This window comes from Micromys minutus, assembly GCF_963924665.1.
Source record: "Micromys minutus genome assembly, chromosome: 27".
Lineage (NCBI taxonomy): Eukaryota > Metazoa > Chordata > Mammalia > Rodentia > Muridae > Micromys > Micromys minutus.
The window spans coordinates 8,705,622-8,724,413 of NC_137962.1; the positions used below are offsets into that span (position 1 = coordinate 8,705,622).

General features: G+C 41.3%; 1 protein-coding gene across 1 annotated transcript in view; it reads left to right on the forward strand.

Annotated features, from left to right (window-relative positions):
- Nucleotides 1-9,535: 9,535 nt before the first annotated feature.
- EFR3A (EFR3 homolog A) overlaps nucleotides 9,536-18,792 on the forward strand; it is an 83,275-nt gene continuing 74,018 nt past the window's right edge. Inside the window, exon 1 of the mRNA XM_080939256.1 lies at nucleotides 9,536-9,719. Coding sequence (XP_080795382.1) covers nucleotides 9,710-9,719 — 10 coding nt within the window. The 5' untranslated portion in view covers nucleotides 9,536-9,709. The remainder of the gene's footprint in view (nucleotides 9,720-18,792) is intronic.

The window sequence follows — 18,792 nt, forward strand, 5'->3', positions numbered from 1 at the left end:
CAGCATTAAATAAGTTTCCTTTCTCCATATTTAGCCCTCCAAAATTTTGGTCTTGACGTATTTTGTCTTGTGATTTTTATGCAGTGTTTCTCCTTAATTGTAAAATGCCAGATGTAATTGGTCTTTTCGGAAGGAATAAGCAACTCAGTAATGTAGTCCATATTTAAGACCTAATAAAGAGGAACACAGATTTATCTACGATGCCCCAGAGTACTTTTTTATAATGCTCACCAAAGTTTTGGCTTTTTCACATCAAAGCATTCTTTGATAGCTGTGCACATTATTTTTTATGAATTTTATCAAACACAACAGCTATTTAGGCTTATCATAGTATAGCAGTGTGTGTGTGTGTGTGTGTGTGTGTGTGTGTGTGTGTTACAAAGATCAGGCTAAGTGTTGGTCCTCAGTTGCTAGTTGTTTTATGAGTCAAGGTCTTACACTGGCTTGGAACTTTCCTAATAGGCTAGGTTGGCTGGCTGTGAAGACCCAGGTCTAGTTCTTTCCTCACCTTCCCTGATCTGAGATTGCAAGTGTGCAGCAGTTTTCCAATGTGGGTTCTCAGGATAGAACTCAAATTCCAGTGCAGCTGTGAAGCTCTGTACTGACTGAGCCAACTTCCCAGTCCCCATATTTCAGGGCTTTAACTACATTTTATATCTGCTTAAATTCAGAGTATCATGAGATTTTGGTTTCGTCTTTTGCTTAATTGAATTTCCGACCACATTTCTCCATGTTACTTGGAAGCATTGTCAGTGCTAATTTCTGCATGATTCAATTCGAGGCTGATGCTCCAAGCTCTGAATAGTTTATTGCTATTATTACCTGTTTCTTGTAATCTAAACAGAGCATGAGTCAGAGACATATTTCTACTATTTGCCTCATCACCTATACAAAAGTCTTTTGTTTCAATGCTGCATTATACTGTGGACATTTAAAAACCAAATGTAAGCCACAGTTACAGTTAAGAATATAATCTCATACAAAATTTAAGTCACCTCTTGTCCTCCATATAAAAACAACTGTCAAGCCAACTGCAAGGAATGGTTCCTATACAGTGACAAAAACTACTACACAGACACTTAGACTTCTCCAAAGCTTACAGCTTTCAACTGATATCCAATACCAGAAAACTAAAAAAAAAAAAAAAAAAAAACCCACTTAGAATGAAATAAATTTGATTTATTTACTTATTTATTTATTGACTTGAGGTATTGCTATGTTTTTTTACACTGGTTTCAAACTCTTAGAGTCACAAGATCTTCTTCTCTCCCAAGAAACTTGTACTATGTATGCCTAAATACCTAATACTTATGTCCTTAAATCAAACACTTAAGTTGAAAATCTAGGGCCCAGAGAGAACCACCGAGCACTCCAACTGCTATCCATGATAGTGCCTCTAAGTTCTCTAAAAGCGGCACACAAAGAGGATTCCTTACAGTGGTTCCAGCTATCTGCTTGTGACATCTTATCTCTTCATGTTTCTACGTACGACTACTACTATTCCATTCCATGTCATTGTACACAGGACACGACAGGATGGTCTGAACTTCTACTAAAGTGCTTGGCTTTATGTCTACCTCTTCTCCAGATAAACAGGATAATTGGTGATTATATCTAACTATAACCGTATTGCCTTTGGGCAAATTTAATAGGCAGGTTCTTCTCAACTTCCCAGTTATATTTGAGACCAGGACATCCCAATCAAAGGACAAAAATTGCATGTTCTTCTGGAGGCCATATTTTACATTTTATTTTTCAAAGAAGAGCATAAACATAAGTAGAATTTATTTTGAAAACTATGGTGGATGCTCACAACCTTCTATTTCTACCTCATTCCCAAGTGAGAGAGAAACAAACAGTAATTGTGGTTGTAATTTAGCTTCTGATCCATAAAAGAAGAATCAATATGAGACCTGTCAGCATTCTTTAATGAATCAGAAACCTGTGGCAAGTATGTGTCTCTTTGTATAACCTGTATCTTCAGCTCCTGATGTGCCCATTTACTCTTCTTCTAACCCCCCATTCTCTGGTTAGCTCTATCTATCTTTATGGGCAGACAGATGAGAATTCAAATTTCATGATTATCCCTCACTTGTATGACTTTCAGAAACATTCAATTTCCCCAAATTTTGGTTTCCTCGAAATAAACTTGAAGACAGCAGTGTGTCTATAGCTGTGAGGAGTAGGGTTGGGGCTGTTTCTCTAGCTTATCTCAGGGACCCTCTTCCAAGCCTTTACGTGTGTGTGCTTTTTATTCTTGTACACTTTGAGTTAATTTATACTCTCTTTTTTTTCTCCTTCCCCTTCTTCTTTCCCACTTTCCCTCAGTATTTTAGTATCTAATGTATTCCATGACAGGAAATGAGGCAATAAGCATCATGTACTCCCGAGTGTCATGGAAGTTCTGGACAAACTTTTACTGCCTAGACTGCTATTGTACTAAAGAGGGTGTTTTCTCTTCCTTTTAGCAAATTCATTCCACCATGGGAGTTAAATGCTAAGACTAGTTAGCATCTTAGTAAACAGCAATAAGAAACAATGCTTCCTTCTAATTGTTCAAAATGATAGTGTTTCTTAAGGAAGGGTTTCCAGCTGTTTTGTCTGATTTAATCAAGAACTTTTAACCTTATTGTTCAGGACTTTGCTCCCTCTCCATTTGTGGCTCTTTGTTGAAGGCTTAGAAGACTGAGATGTTGGCTTAAAGACTAGTCAGGAGTGTGTGCCTTGCACAGTGCCCAGGTTGACTCAGAAAGGCCAGGTAATAAAGAGAAGTCTGTCCTTTTCATGTGGTCTCCAGTTATTTCACCTAATGCAAGGGTAAAAAAAATCACTCTGGAATTCATATTGTCTGTAGCCTCAACGTGGAGCAGTGTAATCACCCTCAGAAATGGCTTCATGAGGCACATGATTGGATGAATTAGAGCCCCTTATGCTTCAAGTCTTTCCAATGCTACCTGATTTCAACCATGGTTGATAACAGACATAAAAACATATGGGGAAGTTAAGGCCACGTCAGGTCGAGGCCCAGGCCATCACAGTAAATACTATCCCAAAGCCTCAGGATTGGAATCCTGATATTTGCATCTTGGGCCACTCCCATGGTGACAAAAGTATAAGGAAGATTGAAAACTACTTCGGGCTGGATTATTCAGGGGTTAAGAGCACTGACTACTCTTCCAGAGAACCCTGGTTCAATTCCCAGCACCCATATGGCAGCTCACAAACTGTAACTTCAAGATCTGACAATCTCACACAGACAAATAGGCAGGCAAATACATACCAATGTGTGGGGAGCCGAATGTGGACGCCATTACAAGATGGCGCTGGCTCCCTCACGGTTTGAGGTAAACAACTCCATATATAGCAATGCTCTTGTCACCTAAGGCGCTGCACCCTGCGCATGCGCAGTACATAACCTATCTCTGGCCAATCCCAAGGCCTCTGGTGTCGGCAGACTGGTGACAACCAATCATGGCAAGCCCCTTATGCGCTTCTCCCTAAATAAGCCTAAAGCTAGGGTAGTTCGGGGTCCCTTGCTTCCTGCTCTCCCCTTCAATCAAGAGGCTCCCACAATAAAGCGTGATCTGAGAAGAATCCTCTGGTGGTGCTCGTCTTTCCTCGCTGGTTGAGGAGCGCGCCGCACCAATGTGCATGAAATAAAAAGAAATAAATTAAAAAATTGACTGAGAACTATTGCCTTGGACACCAAGGAAGTACTTCTTTATTGATATCCTAAATTGACAGTAAGTAAACCGGAATTAAAAGTACCAAAGGAACAGACAGAATATCCTCCAATAACCATGATTCCAGTAGCACTGAATAATTAGTTAGGTCTATATTACCAAGCACACATTCCTCTTGCTGAGTGGACCCTAAGTTTAATTAGAGAAAAGTTACCACTAAAGTATGTGTGCCACTATTATTTCCATAGGGTTATTGTGCTGGTCAATGACATGGCTCACAGGTACCATAGCTAGGTAGGTCTGTTGGTTGCTTCCTTCCTTTGGAAATTTGCATGGCTTTTTCTGGTACTATGAAATCTAGTCCCCGGGGAGGAGGCCTTCAGGTCAGTTCTACAACCACTAATTTAGTAAACCAAAATAATCCCTAACAACAATCTAAACATTTGTCCTTATTCTCCAAGGTAAATATGGTGTTCAGTACTCATAGAGAAAACTCCTCTTTCCAATGGATGGGGACCACCACAGAAAACCAATCAATAGGCTGAGTGGTGGAACCCAGTTCCAATGGAGACATCTACAGAATGCTTCCATTTCTAAGGTTCATGGAACATGGCAAAAGTTTGTAAGATCCTGGTATCAAGGATTTTTCTGACACTGTGTCTCCTTGAAACATCAGAAACTATACTGATGAAATCTTACCAACACAACTGCCCAAATAGGAGCTAAACAAGGAGACATCAATAAACATGTGAAACTGAATAGGGCAAAGTTTATGAGGCCTCAGGCAACTGAGTACATCTGGGAGAGGGAGAGGTCATTCCCCCCAGGGAAGAGCACACCAACTGGTTGTCCAGTACCAAACAGCTAGCCAGAAAAAGTACATACAAGTAACATTATATGAACTCAATAGCTTATACCAAATACTTATATCCACGGAATAACAACTGACGAAAAACAGAAGCAAAGAGGAATATACAGAAAGATTTGAATAGAGAAAAAAGGAAGAGAAGCATGTTGTAATTAAAATACAATCTCAAAAATAAACAAAACAACAAGAAAACAAACCAAAATGCCAAGATAAGTGGAAGGCACAACTCAAACGCAGGACTTCTAAGTCCCCAATACATGCAATGTTTGCCTCACAAGAATTGGAAGGCGGTGTCATTATGTAATGGTGGTGGTGAGTGGAATTAAACTTTCAAAGGAAGAAAATTATTGCTGTTAATATTTCTTTTGAAAAATGACTAAACAGAGGGAACATCTGATCACATCTTGACTTTGGGGAAAGTTTCAGGAGAATGGTCACAATTATCTCTTATAACCTGCAAATTTGTTTCCAGCTGCCTTGAAGGCACTAAGATGCATAGTAATTAAAACTGAATCATCCCAGGGCAGGGTGCAGAACCTGGAGCACATACTGGCCTAATCTCAGAGCACAGCTATTTTGAGGAGTTGGGGATAAAAACTAATGCCCTAGTAGGAATGTGGACAATGACCTTTTTAATATTATTTTGATCATTTAATTATTTTCTCAGAAGGGATAAGACACCAAGGAACAAAAGACTTCTATTTTTAATGCCCTATATTACGAAAGTGTACCAGTAAATATAGAAATAAAGATGTTTCCCTACTGAAGTACTAATGAATGTTCTCCTTGATTCTATGCTAACAGTTTTGGAAGACTATAAATATAATAAAGGAGCCTTATTATTACAGACTGCCATCAGCAAATAAATGTTTTAGACTTTCCCAGCAGAGAATTAGAAAGGAGAGTGTGCTAATCTCAAATCCCATTGCCTTTTTGCACACTTCTTTCAAGAGCCTTCTCCAGTTATTTCTACCACCCACGTGCCACACAAGGGAAGAGGCATTTGAGGGATACATTGAGGTCTGTATACATGGAGGTAAAGATGTACTTTAGGATCAATTTGTGACTCTAGGTAAGTCTCTTTGAAATTATAGACCCTATTATAAATACGAATGCTGTTTTGTCTGTTTGTCTTTTAGCAAAGCATTATTGCATCACACATATCAATGATCTTTATGTCAGTCATCTGTGCGTTTTTCAGAGTGAGCCATGTTTTAGATTTTCATCATGCACACCTGCAGCACACTTTACGTGTGAGGAACACCTAGTTCTCCTGTCCATCCCACCCGTACCGTAGAAACAATGGGCTCCTTTCCATATAAACCTATTGGCTCTTCTAAGAAAACAATTCAGGACATATGCCAAGAAGAATAATGATTAGGTTTTGAGAATTCTTAATCCCATAAAATACTCACAGGAATTTGGAAGAACAAGCAGAAGTTTCCTAGAATAAAGGATGCAGGAAAGCCAGGTCTTGAAAGGTCTGGTAAGTGAAGGGAAGGAATTTTGATGTTGAGCTATAATGAGTTTTAAGTAAGGCATAGATATCATTAGATTTGCATATTAGACAGTGTGTTCTGCTTCCTCCATACCCTGACATAAACATAACCTCAAATACCCATGACTCACACACCAACAGAATGTAAATCTAAAAGTCCACCAATGTTTGCCAAACCCACCTCGTTCCTGGGCTAGTGCTGAGCATTGAAATGATGGATGGGAATGCCTAGAATTGCAGAGATTGGCTCAGAGAGGAAAATAGGTAGGGGAAACCTTTGCAAGGGGAAACAAGAAAGCAGCTGGGGAGAGGTTAGGCATTTGCTCTAGTTTATATAGCTCAAGAAGTGGTGATAGATTCACTGCTCTGAACAATAAGCGATGAGGAGATACACGGGCGTTCTTTGAATCCACGTTTTAAAAGCACAGCCACTGCTATATGAAAGGAGGGTATGAAATTCCAAATGTTACAAAACTCTGTCTCCTGTCTTTCAGCTGTCCTTGCTCAGAATCCATGGTTGCTGATTTCACTTTTGGCAACAACACAAAACCCAAAAGATCAAGCGGACAAAAAGACAAAGATATTATGTGCCAGACTCTCTCATTGCTTTGGGTTTTGTATCTTTTTTTGGTAATGTAAGCAGAGATGTCTGCTTTGGGGGAATTATACCTGCCCTCTAGGGCACAGTGTCCTCTTGGTGTCCTTCTCCCTCTCCGCCTCTCCTCCTCTCTTTTTTCCCCTCTCCCTGTTCCCCTCTCGTGTCTCTGTGTGTACCTTTCCTGTCTCTATATCCTTCTTTAGAGGACTTTATCCAACTTCTACAATTAGCAGCTTCTGTCTCTGGAACAATAATTTCCAAATTTTCCTTCCTGAGATCTTTAGAATGGGAATTTTCAATCTGCTATACCCAGCTGGCTTCAGTCCTGTCTACTTGGATGTCTCTCCTGGGTAACTCTTCAAGCTCAATATAGCCAAGCTCAGCTCACTTTCTCTCCCGGTGCTGCGCTAAGACAGCATCCCTTTCCAATTTTTTTACTGCTCTCCTGGCACAACAAGTTTCCTTGTTCCAACCTTGGAGTTACGTAACTAACAGATACCTCTCTATTGCTTCCAGCTCAGCAGCCAACAAACCCCAGGGATTCTTTTTCAAGAGTCAAGATCTGGCTCTTTCTTTTTCTACAGCTAAGCAGTGCTAAGGACCTAAGAGTCTCATCTGCACCAGTATTGATGCCTCCAAAGTGGCTGATTACCACCAAGATTTCTGTATCAGGCAGCCAGTCTACTCCTCAGTTCTCTTACTGATAATTTGATGCTATTGCTCCAATAAAGAGCATAGAACGGCTTGTCAAATAATGAATCCAGAGCTTGAACACAAAGTTGCTTAATAACTCTTTATTTTTTACCTTTGCTGTTTTTGCCATTTGATTCAATAGAACCATACTGTCTTATCTAGATGGATAATTCCAGGTTCTCCCTTGACTACAGAATTGCTTAGATTTAAAGCCCCCTATATAAGAGAGCATTACATTTGCATGTAACATTCACACATCCTCCCTAACACTTTAAAATTATCTCTAGATCACTTATTACAACAACTACAACATAAATTCTACGTAAAAAATTTGTCATATTGTTTAGGGGAAAAAAAGAAATACAACTCTTTGTCCTCATCACAAGTAAAAAGTGGTGTTTTTCAATTTAACTTTAGTTAAGTTTGAGGATATGGAACAAGAAAAGCCAACTGTGTGTAGACTTACTGAATTAATGTGTTCTTGCTCACCGCTGTCTGCCAGGCAAGAATATGGGTGTTATGGTGCACATTTGGCTTCCTATTTATAAATATGGACATTTTTCTATTCCTTTAAAACTTTGTATCCCAGTGGCAGAATATTATTGCTTGCAACAGTATCATTAATATCACAAGGGTAAAACATGACAGTATAGACATTCAAAGACAATAAAAGTCTTGGGGAGACAAGTGGGACTAGGAAATAATTTAGAGGTCACAGTTCATTGGAGCCTGTCCAAGTTACTTTTTCTGTTAACATAATAAATATTTTGATAAAAGAAGTAGTTTCTTTTGTTTGTTTGTTTGTTAATATAGGGTCTCACTGTGTATCCCTAGCTGACCTCAGACTTTATATACAGATCCAACCTGTCCTTAAATTCACAGAGAGCTGCCTGCCCTGGCTGGAACCAAAGGCTCACACTACCACATTGAATGTCATAGGAAGGGTGGATTCCAGCTCACAGTTCAAGCTGCAGTCAGTTCTGGGGGGAAGTAGCAGCAGTGGATTGTAGTGCTGGGAGGCAGAGTGTGTGCTCTGCTTCTGAGCTGTCCCTTTGCCTTTACACAGTGCAATCTTCCCACCTCAGTTAACCAGTCACGACAATCTTCATGGGCATGCCCAGAGGCCTGGATCCCAGGTAATTCTATATTCTGTCAAGTAGACCCCACGACTAGCACAGAATCTGTTTACGTATGGGTACGTCCTTGTTGGTTTGTCCTTTCCTGTCAGCAAGAGATGTGTGTCATATCTCTGATGCGTACTTCCCTTTCTCTGGCTTCTATGACTCACTCTAAATTGCTTCTACACACCCCGCGTCTCCCAAGGCCTTTGCTAATTCAAATTCTGCTTTATTCCAAGTTGACTCAAAGAGTGATTGCCCTCAAGCCTTTCTGGTTACTTCATCTTCTTTATCTCCTCCTAAGACTTCACAATCTTATTTCTTAAGCAGAAAGTTGGCACTATACTCCAGGATATAGGTCTGCAAATGTAAGTGTACAGTTACATCATTCCGTATGACATTCAGCAACATTAGCTCAAGACCTTGTAATAGACTCATTAGCAGAATTCTGTGTCTCCTAAATGAGCCGCTTTGAAAACATAGTATTGAATCTTTGGGCATTGCTTTTATTTCTCTAAAGGGGTTGTGGGCAGCGTATGGTGTCTAGCCAGTGTTATGTGTACTGCCCACATTGGGGATGCCCTGGCCCAGATTTATGACTCCTAATAGACCCATCAAGTAAAATATTAATGATACCCAGTGTTAAGAACAGGATTAGCGCGTTCTAAAGGAGGAGACCAAGTCCTGAGGACTGTCTCTCTTTGAAAGTTACTGGAAGCGCCAGAGGGAATGGCATTTTCTTCTGTCCTCTGAGAAAAAACGCTCAGGCATCACCCCTTGCATTTCAAAGGCGTTGGGCTTTCAGACACTGCCAAATAGAAGCTTTGCCAGTTAAATAGATCCGAATAGGAGCCTGGGGAAAGTCCCTACACTTAAGACCATCTTCCTTACCCTCACATTCCTAAAGTGACCTTGGGGTTAAACAAGCAGCTGTCCTGCTGCCCACCCTGCAGGTAAGGTCGCAAGCAAGCAGTCACCGCTCGAGGGCGGAGCTTAGCAATTCTGGGGCGGAGCCTCCCAGCGGCAACGCGCTGACGTCACGGGCGTGGGTCAGCCCAACGCGTCGTCGACGGGGCGCGGATCGCGGCCGGTGGTGTCTGTACCCGGTCAGCGTCCGCTCGCTCGGCTATTCGTCCTCCGCCCCGACGAGGCGTCCGTGGCCGGGCTTCCGCAGTCATGCTGCGGTCGGCGCGACTCGCGCTGCCCCTTTGAGTCCCGGGACGGCGGCGAGTGCGGCGAGCTCGGGTCGCCATGCCTACCCGTGAGTGTCGGGCCAGGCCGGGCGGGGAGCCTCGCCAGGAAGCGCCTGTCCGCCCTGAGTTAGTTTCGCTTAGACTTAAGCGTCCCATGGGCGAGGAGCGCGGGATCTCTGTGCACCCTCAGGGAAACTGAGGCGGGAGCGTTACGGGAACTGACGGCCGCCCGCGGTGATGGCGCGGTAACGGAGATTAGTACGACCCGGGAAGCCCGGGCTGGTCAGCTCGCCGCGCGGCCCACCGCGACTGTGGCCCCGAGGTCTAGGCCTGTGCTACCTTATTCTGAGGGACTTAGGTCCGAGGGACAGCCTGGAGCCCTCCCTGCGGCCAGAGGACGGTCTGTCCCGAAGTGTGTCAGTCTGACTACTACTTGGCTGACTCAAAGCGCGGGTTTGGCTTGCCCGCCTGCGGTGAGACCCGGGCTCCACTCACAGCAAGCATCTCAGCTGACCAGGAGGGACGATAGGGGGACGATAGGGTTGGAGATGACCCGGTAGTGGAGGCTTTGGAAGAGACGTTGTACTACAAGGTACTTCAGTTGCTAAGAGTGACCCAGATACTCGCGCTGAGGCTTTAAATCCCGTGGCCCACATTGATTACGTGCTAACTGGGTGGCTGGTTTCGGACGGAAAGGAGGCGTGATGCTGGTTATGAGTTTGAGGGTCTTTGCAAGTAGGGCTCTTTTATTAAGTGTGTCCTGCCATAGAATCTTTAAAGACTTGTGTATGTCTTTCTCTGAATTCCTAACTAGCCCTATGTGGGACCGTGAAAAGTAGCGTGGCCCCCGGTTGAGCTAAGCGGGGAACTAAAACCCTACAGCCCTACCTGGTTTCTGTAGACATAGGTATGGGATTTCTTTCTTAGTGATAGAATGGTTTGCCTTGTAGCTTTCATCCTAATGTAAAGATCATTTTCGCCCCTCAAACACCGAGTGCGTTTTGTTTTATTTGCCCGTTATTCTGTGTTTCTTACTTTATATTTCTGCTTGATTTGTCCAGCCTGGAGGAATAGCCTCTGCCATTGTGTTCATAACCATTATTGTCAGCTTATTATTTCTTACACTTACGTTCTATTATTTGAGAATTTGGAATTAGCACCGTGCCAGTCTTCTTCCGGGAAAGTAAAGGGGAGAAAGATAAAGGACATCAAAAGATGATGTGGACTATCAGGGGAAGATGCCCATTAACATTCTGTAGAATCGTCAAGCTTTCAGTTATGTACCAGCATTGCCTAGTTTCTTAGAGAGGATGCTGAAAGTTATATTTTAGGATGTTTGATTTATTTACTCTGTCCAGTGAGTTTTGGATGAACTCTGGTGTCAGATTGCTGGCCATGAATAGAACGTCAAGAGAAATGTTCATGTGTCATTCCTCAGTTTATTGCTGTATAATTGAAGGGAGATACTGATGTGGGCAGAGATTCAGCTCGGAAATGGTAGCTCTTGCTTTTTTTCTCCTGATGGTCAGAGCCCTGAAGGTGTCTGAGATAGTAAAGTGGGCAGGAGTGCTTCTTGGACGGTCTGTGTCTAAAGTAGACCAACTGTATAAGCAGAGACTGTGACACAGTCACTGTATTGTGGTGTTATGGATGCTTTTAGAATAAAAAATTAGTTTAAAATATGTTTAAATGCTCAGCCAGTTAATGAATGTAACGCTTTTCTACAACGTGACGGATTGAAGAGGATCACTTTAGTCTCCTGGGTTCTAGAACTCTGCAAGCAGCTCACAGATAAGTGACTCTATTGTTTTTGTTGTTCTCTTGGAATTGAAATGACATTGATAGTAGGATAGAAGCCACCTTCACCAGCCAGAGCCATGCTGGCCAAGCAAATGTGTGTCCAAGGAGCATTGCTTCACTGGAGTTTAGGGAGCCAAGGACTCCTTGAGAAAGCTACTGGAAGGATGTCTGCAAGGATGGCTCTGCACAGAACAGTTCCTGTCCTTGTCATTCTGTGTTTAGCCTGTAGTTGGCTGGCTAAATCAGGGCTGGCATTGGGCAATCTTTTCAAATCTATATTTAATAGACTGTTGTTAAGCTCTTAATTTTGAATTCTGCATATTTGAGTTGGGAGGAAAGTTGAGGTTTTTTAATCCAATCTTTTTGTTTAGTTTTGAAGATCAGGAAGCAGAGGAACAGATTTTTTTTTTTTAAATTCCAATTTCATTTTGTTTTTAGACAGTGGATCATTATGTAGAGTAGGCTAGCCTAGAACTTGTGATCCTTCTGCCACTGCTAAAGGGTTGTAGAAGTGTAAACACCATGTACGGGTTCAGTGAGTTTTAATGGCTTCTTGAGGTCATAAATGAGAAGAACCAGCTCATTAACATATATTTGGCCCTTTACCCACTATCTACATTGAACATAGTGCTTATTTGTCCTTAGCCAAAGTTGAATAAACTATTTTTGTTTCAGTATAAGCTACATTGACAAAAGTCTTAAGCTATGCCAAAATTCTATGAATTTTTTGTAAACTCGGAGAGACATTTGCGTATAAAAAAGTTCATTTGCCTGAACTTCAGTCTTGCCACAGGAATCTGGGAGAAAGGCAGGATTCTGCAGGTGTGCTAAGTAGATGCTCCATTATAAAAACATGAATTAGAGGCTAACAAACTGCTTTTTATGGAAGAGACTTCTTAGTTCATCCTCAACTCATGCATGAAAACAGATCCAGAAACATGTGCTCTTATGTATGAGAAATTGTTAGATATTAGCAGGGGGAATTCAAATAACAGAACTGTTGTTTGATATTAAACTGTTTTCTGTGTGTTGCTGATGCTTTCTTTTGACTTTTAGATATTAGACTTTGGTGATGTGGGCGTCTTCCTCCTTGAATAAAGCTAATTGTATGTAACTCTTTTCACTGTCTTACAGAGGCAGTTCAGTATGAATCCTGAAAAATGGGCGATAATTGAAGTTTTTAGAAACATTGCATAGTATGTTAGTTTTATATCACTGTGACAGACCTTCAAAAAAAAAAAAAAAATCTTGAGAGAAGATTTAACTTGACTCCTGGCTTCAAAGGTGTCGGTCCATAGTCCACTGAATCCATTGCTGTTAGGCATGTGGAAGTATAGAAACATGATGGCCAAAAAGGATGGTAGAGGAAGGCTTTCACATGAAAGCTGGTCACCTATAACAGCCAGGAAACAGAGATAGAGGAAACTCCTGAGGCGCACCCCACAGTTACCTCTCTGCATTTTCCAGCAATGCCATCAGTTGTAACTTCATTTTATATTCTTTACTTTAGGGTTCCATTTGCTACATTAAAGCTTACCAGCTAGCAACCAATTTGACAGAATCTAGAATCAACCGGAGGACAGGCCCCTGAGCATTCTCATGGGGGATTATCTTGGTCAGGCTAATTGAGACGGAAAAGGCAGTCCACTGTGGGCGTCATCATTTCTTGAAGCAGGGTAGCCTGGCTTGATAAAATGAAGGAAGATTGTTGCACCCCAGCATGCATTCATCATGCTGTGCTTTCTCCTCTTGCGTACAGTTTACCTGCTGCTCTAGACTTCTGCTGCTTTTAGTTTTCTGTCATAAAGGACCATACTCTTGAACTCTTGAGCCAGAAAAATCCCTTTCTTCCTTAAACTGTTGTGTCAGACGTTTATCACAGGAACAAGAAAAGAAAATTAAAAAAACAAGTCTTTTAGCAAGTGAGGTCAGTGGGCACTGGGACTGTGGGACATGCACACTTGTGCATTCACATTGTTTGGTTTGGAGTCTTGACGGTCATTCATATTTATTTGTATCATTGTTTGTCCATGGTGTTTCCTTTTTCTCTCCAGTCTTCTTTTACCCAGAGTTGTAGCTGAAGTTCTGTATTCTTTTGTTTCTCCTCTCACAGGATGACCTTTGCCTTGATACTGCTTTGATTGCTACCTGGGAGACATGTATTTCTTTTTCGTCATTTTTAAAAGCAGGGTCTCTCTGTATTCCTGGCTGGCTTGGAATGTACTTGTAGACTTGGGTGGGTTTAACTCAGAAATCCGCCCTCCTGTGCCTCCTGAGTGCTGGGATTATAGACATACATTGATGCAGCACAGGAACTTCACCTTTAATAAGTCCATTCCTGAGTAAGCAGAGCTGTTTTAAAGATTATGCAAATGTTGAGAAAAGGCTGGAGGGGTGGGAGCCAGAAATGGGATGGTTTTCATTTGCCCTTGTAGTGCAGAGAAATGGAGTAGTTTCATGTGCCATTGTAGTGCAGAAAAGCAACTACAATGAAAATATGTGCATAGTCACAGTGAGTATTTGTAGGAACACTAGCACTTTCCAACTTACTGTCTTGTTTTTTTATAACATCTGTTATAATCAGATTTTACCAGACTTTCCTGGCTGTTTTTTTGAGGTTGAAGACAATGCAAATGTCTGCACTTCATACCATAAATGAGAGATTTTCAGCCTTTGTGCCATGGGTTCCTTGGACCAGCTATTTTGGTGGTGGTGGTGGCTAAAGGAGGAAGTGGTAGCAGGAACCTATATTTTATAGAATACTTAGCAACATCTTTGGCTTTTATGTAGGAAGGCCAGTAGCAGCACCTGCCTCCCTGCAACGATCCCCACAGTTATAAGAACCAAAAATGTTTACAGACATTACCCTATATCCCCTGGAGGACAGATTAAAATTGTCACCTCATTAAGAACTGCTCTAGTTGTAACTGTTTAACTACTACAGGTCAAGATGTGCCCACAGCCTGTCCTGTTTTCAGACTATTAGGATGTTCAGCCAGCTTGTACCCCAGAAATTACTTTTGAACCCAGAGGCTCAGACAGCCTCTAAGTCTGGTCTATCAGCAGTGATCTACCTGAACTTGACTATGGAATTGACTCTGATCGTGTTCCTCCAGGGAGCAGGAGAGTAGTACCTCCCTTACAGTATCTCAGTTTTTCACCGGGATTTAAGGGATGTTCTATACATCTCAGTAAACCATCTGAGTAATCGAGCAGATGAGAGGAAGAAGCTAGTTTCCTGGGGTAAATTCAGCTAGTTTTGACTACTTTATTAATATTGAATGGGCAACTTAAAGGCAAGACCAGTGGAAGCCAAGTTCCTCTGATTTTCTAGGGCAGTAATAGTAGATTATTTTTTATTATTAATGTTATTATTATTATTACCAGTTGTTCCTTACCCTTCCATATACATAAAAGGAAAAAAAGTCCTTTGTGGTTTATTAGGCAGAACTTGTGTGTGTGTGTGTGTTTTAATTCTTTCTTTTTACTTTTTTTTTTTTTTTTTTTTTGTTTTGACATTAAGTTTGTCTCCTGGAACATTGTACAGGAAACAATCATTCAATTATTCTAAGACTAGCAGTAGGAAGATTTTTATGAATATTATTGGTGAAAAGGGGTCTTAAATTTTCAGAAGTAGAACACCTGAAAACGCTCAGGAAGTCCACCAACTACTTCAGGAAAGATGGCCAAGAAGATAGGATATCAACAGTTTATTCAGGTTAAAGATCTTACATATTTGGTAAATGACCCCTATTGAAAATCTAACGAATGTCCAGATGATGATTTTTTTCCTCAGAAAAATGAAAAACATTACCCTAAACTTTCCATATAATTGTAAATGACTTCCAGACACAGCAGAATTTTCTAGAAAAAGCAAACATCTCCATAATGAAGTGAAGTCCATTGTTACTCAACAGAAATATGGCAATCTGAGTTTTCTGCTTTTGCTTTTTCTCTGCTGGTTTTTACATATTTTTCCCCTTAATTTTTCCTTTGCCTACCAAAATACTTTAATTATGTGTCTGAATCCTCAGCATGTTTTTGTTAAAATAATGTGTATCAAGAATTCTAACTCAAGAATCACCTAAGACAGGGGTTGAGGGTAGACCAGATGGAATTTTGAGCTGTGAGGGTATTTAATTGAGTTGGTAAAGGGGCAGCTGCAATCAGGAAGGCTTTGTGTGACATTCATCTGGGTTATGCTTTGTCTGTAGAATCCAGGCTATCTGAATCCTGAGAGTGTGCTGACTACGTACATCACATTCCTCCATGACAGAAAGAGCTGAGGAGAAAAGTATGGTAGAATCATGGCTAACTCAGGAGCTAATATAATTTATTAAATTAAAAACTGACAGCATTATTTATACAACTCTGAAAGCAAAATACTACCAGCCTTATGTATTTAAGAGTACACACTTATACTATCCATTTGATTAATAAAGAAGTGCAGATTAAAAACTGCTGGGGATTGTTTCTAATGCTTTGATTTAATTGGGAATTATGCATGTCCAACCAAAAGCTGAAGGTCCTTGCCTCCTATTGGTTTTTGACCAATCAATAAAGATGCCAGAGGTGAGGCAAAGGGAGATGGGGCAGGGCCTTTAGATTTGTTCAGGCTAGCAACTGGAAAAAAGTTACCATGACTTGGGGGAGAGAGAGGATCAGGTTTAGAGCTGCAAAAAGAAGATTATCTGAAATGTAGGAGGAAAGGAAAAAATGGCTTCTGGAAGGGCTTTCCAGAAGGGCTGCCCAGAAGTGTCTTGGGCAGCAAAGACCAATAGGCCTCACCGAAGGTAACAGGGCAACAAAGTTAAAGGTAGATTTAGAAGCTGTTAAGCCACAAGTACCAGAGGGAAAAGTATGGTAGTTGTGGGAGGATTAGAACTGCCCAACCTTTGAGTAGCCAAGAAATTTCAAAAATAAGTTTGTGTGTGTTCGTGTTCATTCAGGGATACAAAGAGTTCTTGGGCGGGTTGCTGGAAGGGCTTGACCTGCTGGGAGTCAAAGTGGAGTAGCTAACCTTACTGCTGCAAAAAGCCAAAACCATGTTTTGTTTGATTGGTTGTTAGAACAATAATATATAGGGGCAGTGAGGTTCAGTACAAATGCCAGAAGTGGAGATTGCTTCAAATTTCTTTGGAAAGCAGGTTAAAAATGTATTATCAATTGGTCTAGGCTTTATATCCATTGGCCCAAGGACTTCACTTTTAGGATCTATTCTTAAATGGTTTTTTAAAAACATTTATTTTACTTGTTTACATTTCAAATGTTATCTCCCTGGTCTCCCCTCCACACCCCCCATCCTCATCCCCTTTGCCTCTAAGAGGGTGCTCCCCTACCCATCTACACACCCACTATTCTCATCCCTCTAGCATCACCCTTCTCTGAGGCATCAAGCCTCTACAGGACCAGGTGCCCCCCACTGATGCCAGATGAGGCAGTCCTCTGCTACATAATTGGTGGGAGCTATTTACCGGCTAGTGTGTATATTCTCTTTGGTGGTTTAGTCCCTGGGAGCTCTGATGTGTCCGGTTAGTTGATATTGTTGTTCTTCCTACGGGGTTGCAATCCCCTTCATCTTCTTCAGCCCTTCCCATAACTTCCATTGGGGTCCCGAGGCTCCGTCCAAAAGTTGGCTTTGAGTATCTGCATTTTAGTCAGTTGCTGGCAGAACTCCTCAGGATTATCATACCAGGATCCTCTCTGCAAGCACATCTTACCAAAGAAATCGAGATTTTTTTTTTTCTGCATCAAAATGTTTTGTGAAAACCTATAAACTTGTGTCCAGTAACAGGGAATTGGTACATATCGATAAAAGAACATCCTTTGAACAAAATATTATGCATTGATTAAAAATAGTACTCACGAAGCCACACTATAGTACTCCTAGCCCTTGGGAGGCTATACTAGAATTTGAGGCAACCTTAGGCCACATAGTGAGATCCTATCTCTGATCAACAAATTAGACCAAAATAACACCAAGCAGACATATGTAGTGTTTTACCCCATAACACCGGCTGAGCTGAAACTAACATTTCCACTGCCTCAGCTTCCCAAGTGCTGGGAATTATAGTTGTGTAGTAGTATGCCTGGGGAATTTGTTTTCTTTATTTGTGATTTCCAGGTTTTCTACAGTTAGCACTCTATAATTAGAAAAAAAAATAGAGCTTAAGGTTACAGCTCTAATGCAACTTTTTCAAAACCCCAAACAAGACATTGAACTACTGAACAGGTTCTTTTTGTAACCTGCAGACTAACAAACAAACAAACCCAATCACATGGTGTTAGCAACATAGGAAGCAGTGCCTGGCATCTTATTTCTGTGAGATGCTCAGAGATGTGAACTTCAGCAGATACTTTGCTGAGGTTGGTGCAGTGCTTTGGTGAACAGGAAGCACAGGAATGGGGCAGTTTATCACTTGTCACTTCCGTTTGAAGTGCTTTATGCTTCTTTAAGTAGTGGTTTTGTTCTTGAAATCTTGAGGGGTGAGATGAGTCACTGTGGGGGAGCTCAGTTTATGTGATGATAGCTCTTTGTCTCTTCTTTGGAGTGATTGACTTGTGGAGTGAACACAGTTTTAGGCAAGTGGGATTACAAAGTGTATGTTGGCAGCTCCTGCTATGATTAATGTCAGACCTGTCAAAATTCTGCCAGGTTCATTCAGTTGTTGAAATGAGCCAGCTCTTGAGGATGTTCTGAAGGAAATAGGCGCTAATAGTATTTTTCTTCTTTTCATGGAAGGCACCCACTTCTCCTTGGCGCCTTCACCTCTTGTACTCTAACTGGATGTAATTGTTGGCATAATTCTAAATTTTTGTAAGAAAGGAAACGCTTTCTCATTGTACCTCTGAACCACATTTATCTATGTAAATGTGGTCATTAGACTATTTGCTTCATAGCCTTCCTGAGGAGTTGTGTCTAACGCCGTCATTTCCGCTCTTACTCGGTGAGTTATTCAGCTCTACCTTCTCTTTTTACCACCGGCACTCCCGTGGTTTTCTGGATAATGGTAAGTATTCTTCACTTGCTGCTCCCTAATGGGCATTTTGAACAGCTGCCTTGATAATTTGCTACCTTAGTTTTGGTGCTGTAGGTGTAAGTTAACTTTAAATGGCTCTCACTCCTGCTGATTAGACTGAAGTACAAGGTACCACGGTTTGCCATTATGATTCCTGGGATCTTATGAACATGTAAAACATGCTTGATTAGCACAGATCCTGAAAAAGAGAGGAGTGCTTCTTTTGTGACATCTAACTAAAATTGTTGGTTTTAGGAACTTAGTTAAAAGGATTTTTTGTTTTGTTTTGTTGAGTTTTTTTCCTAGACATTTGACTCAATAA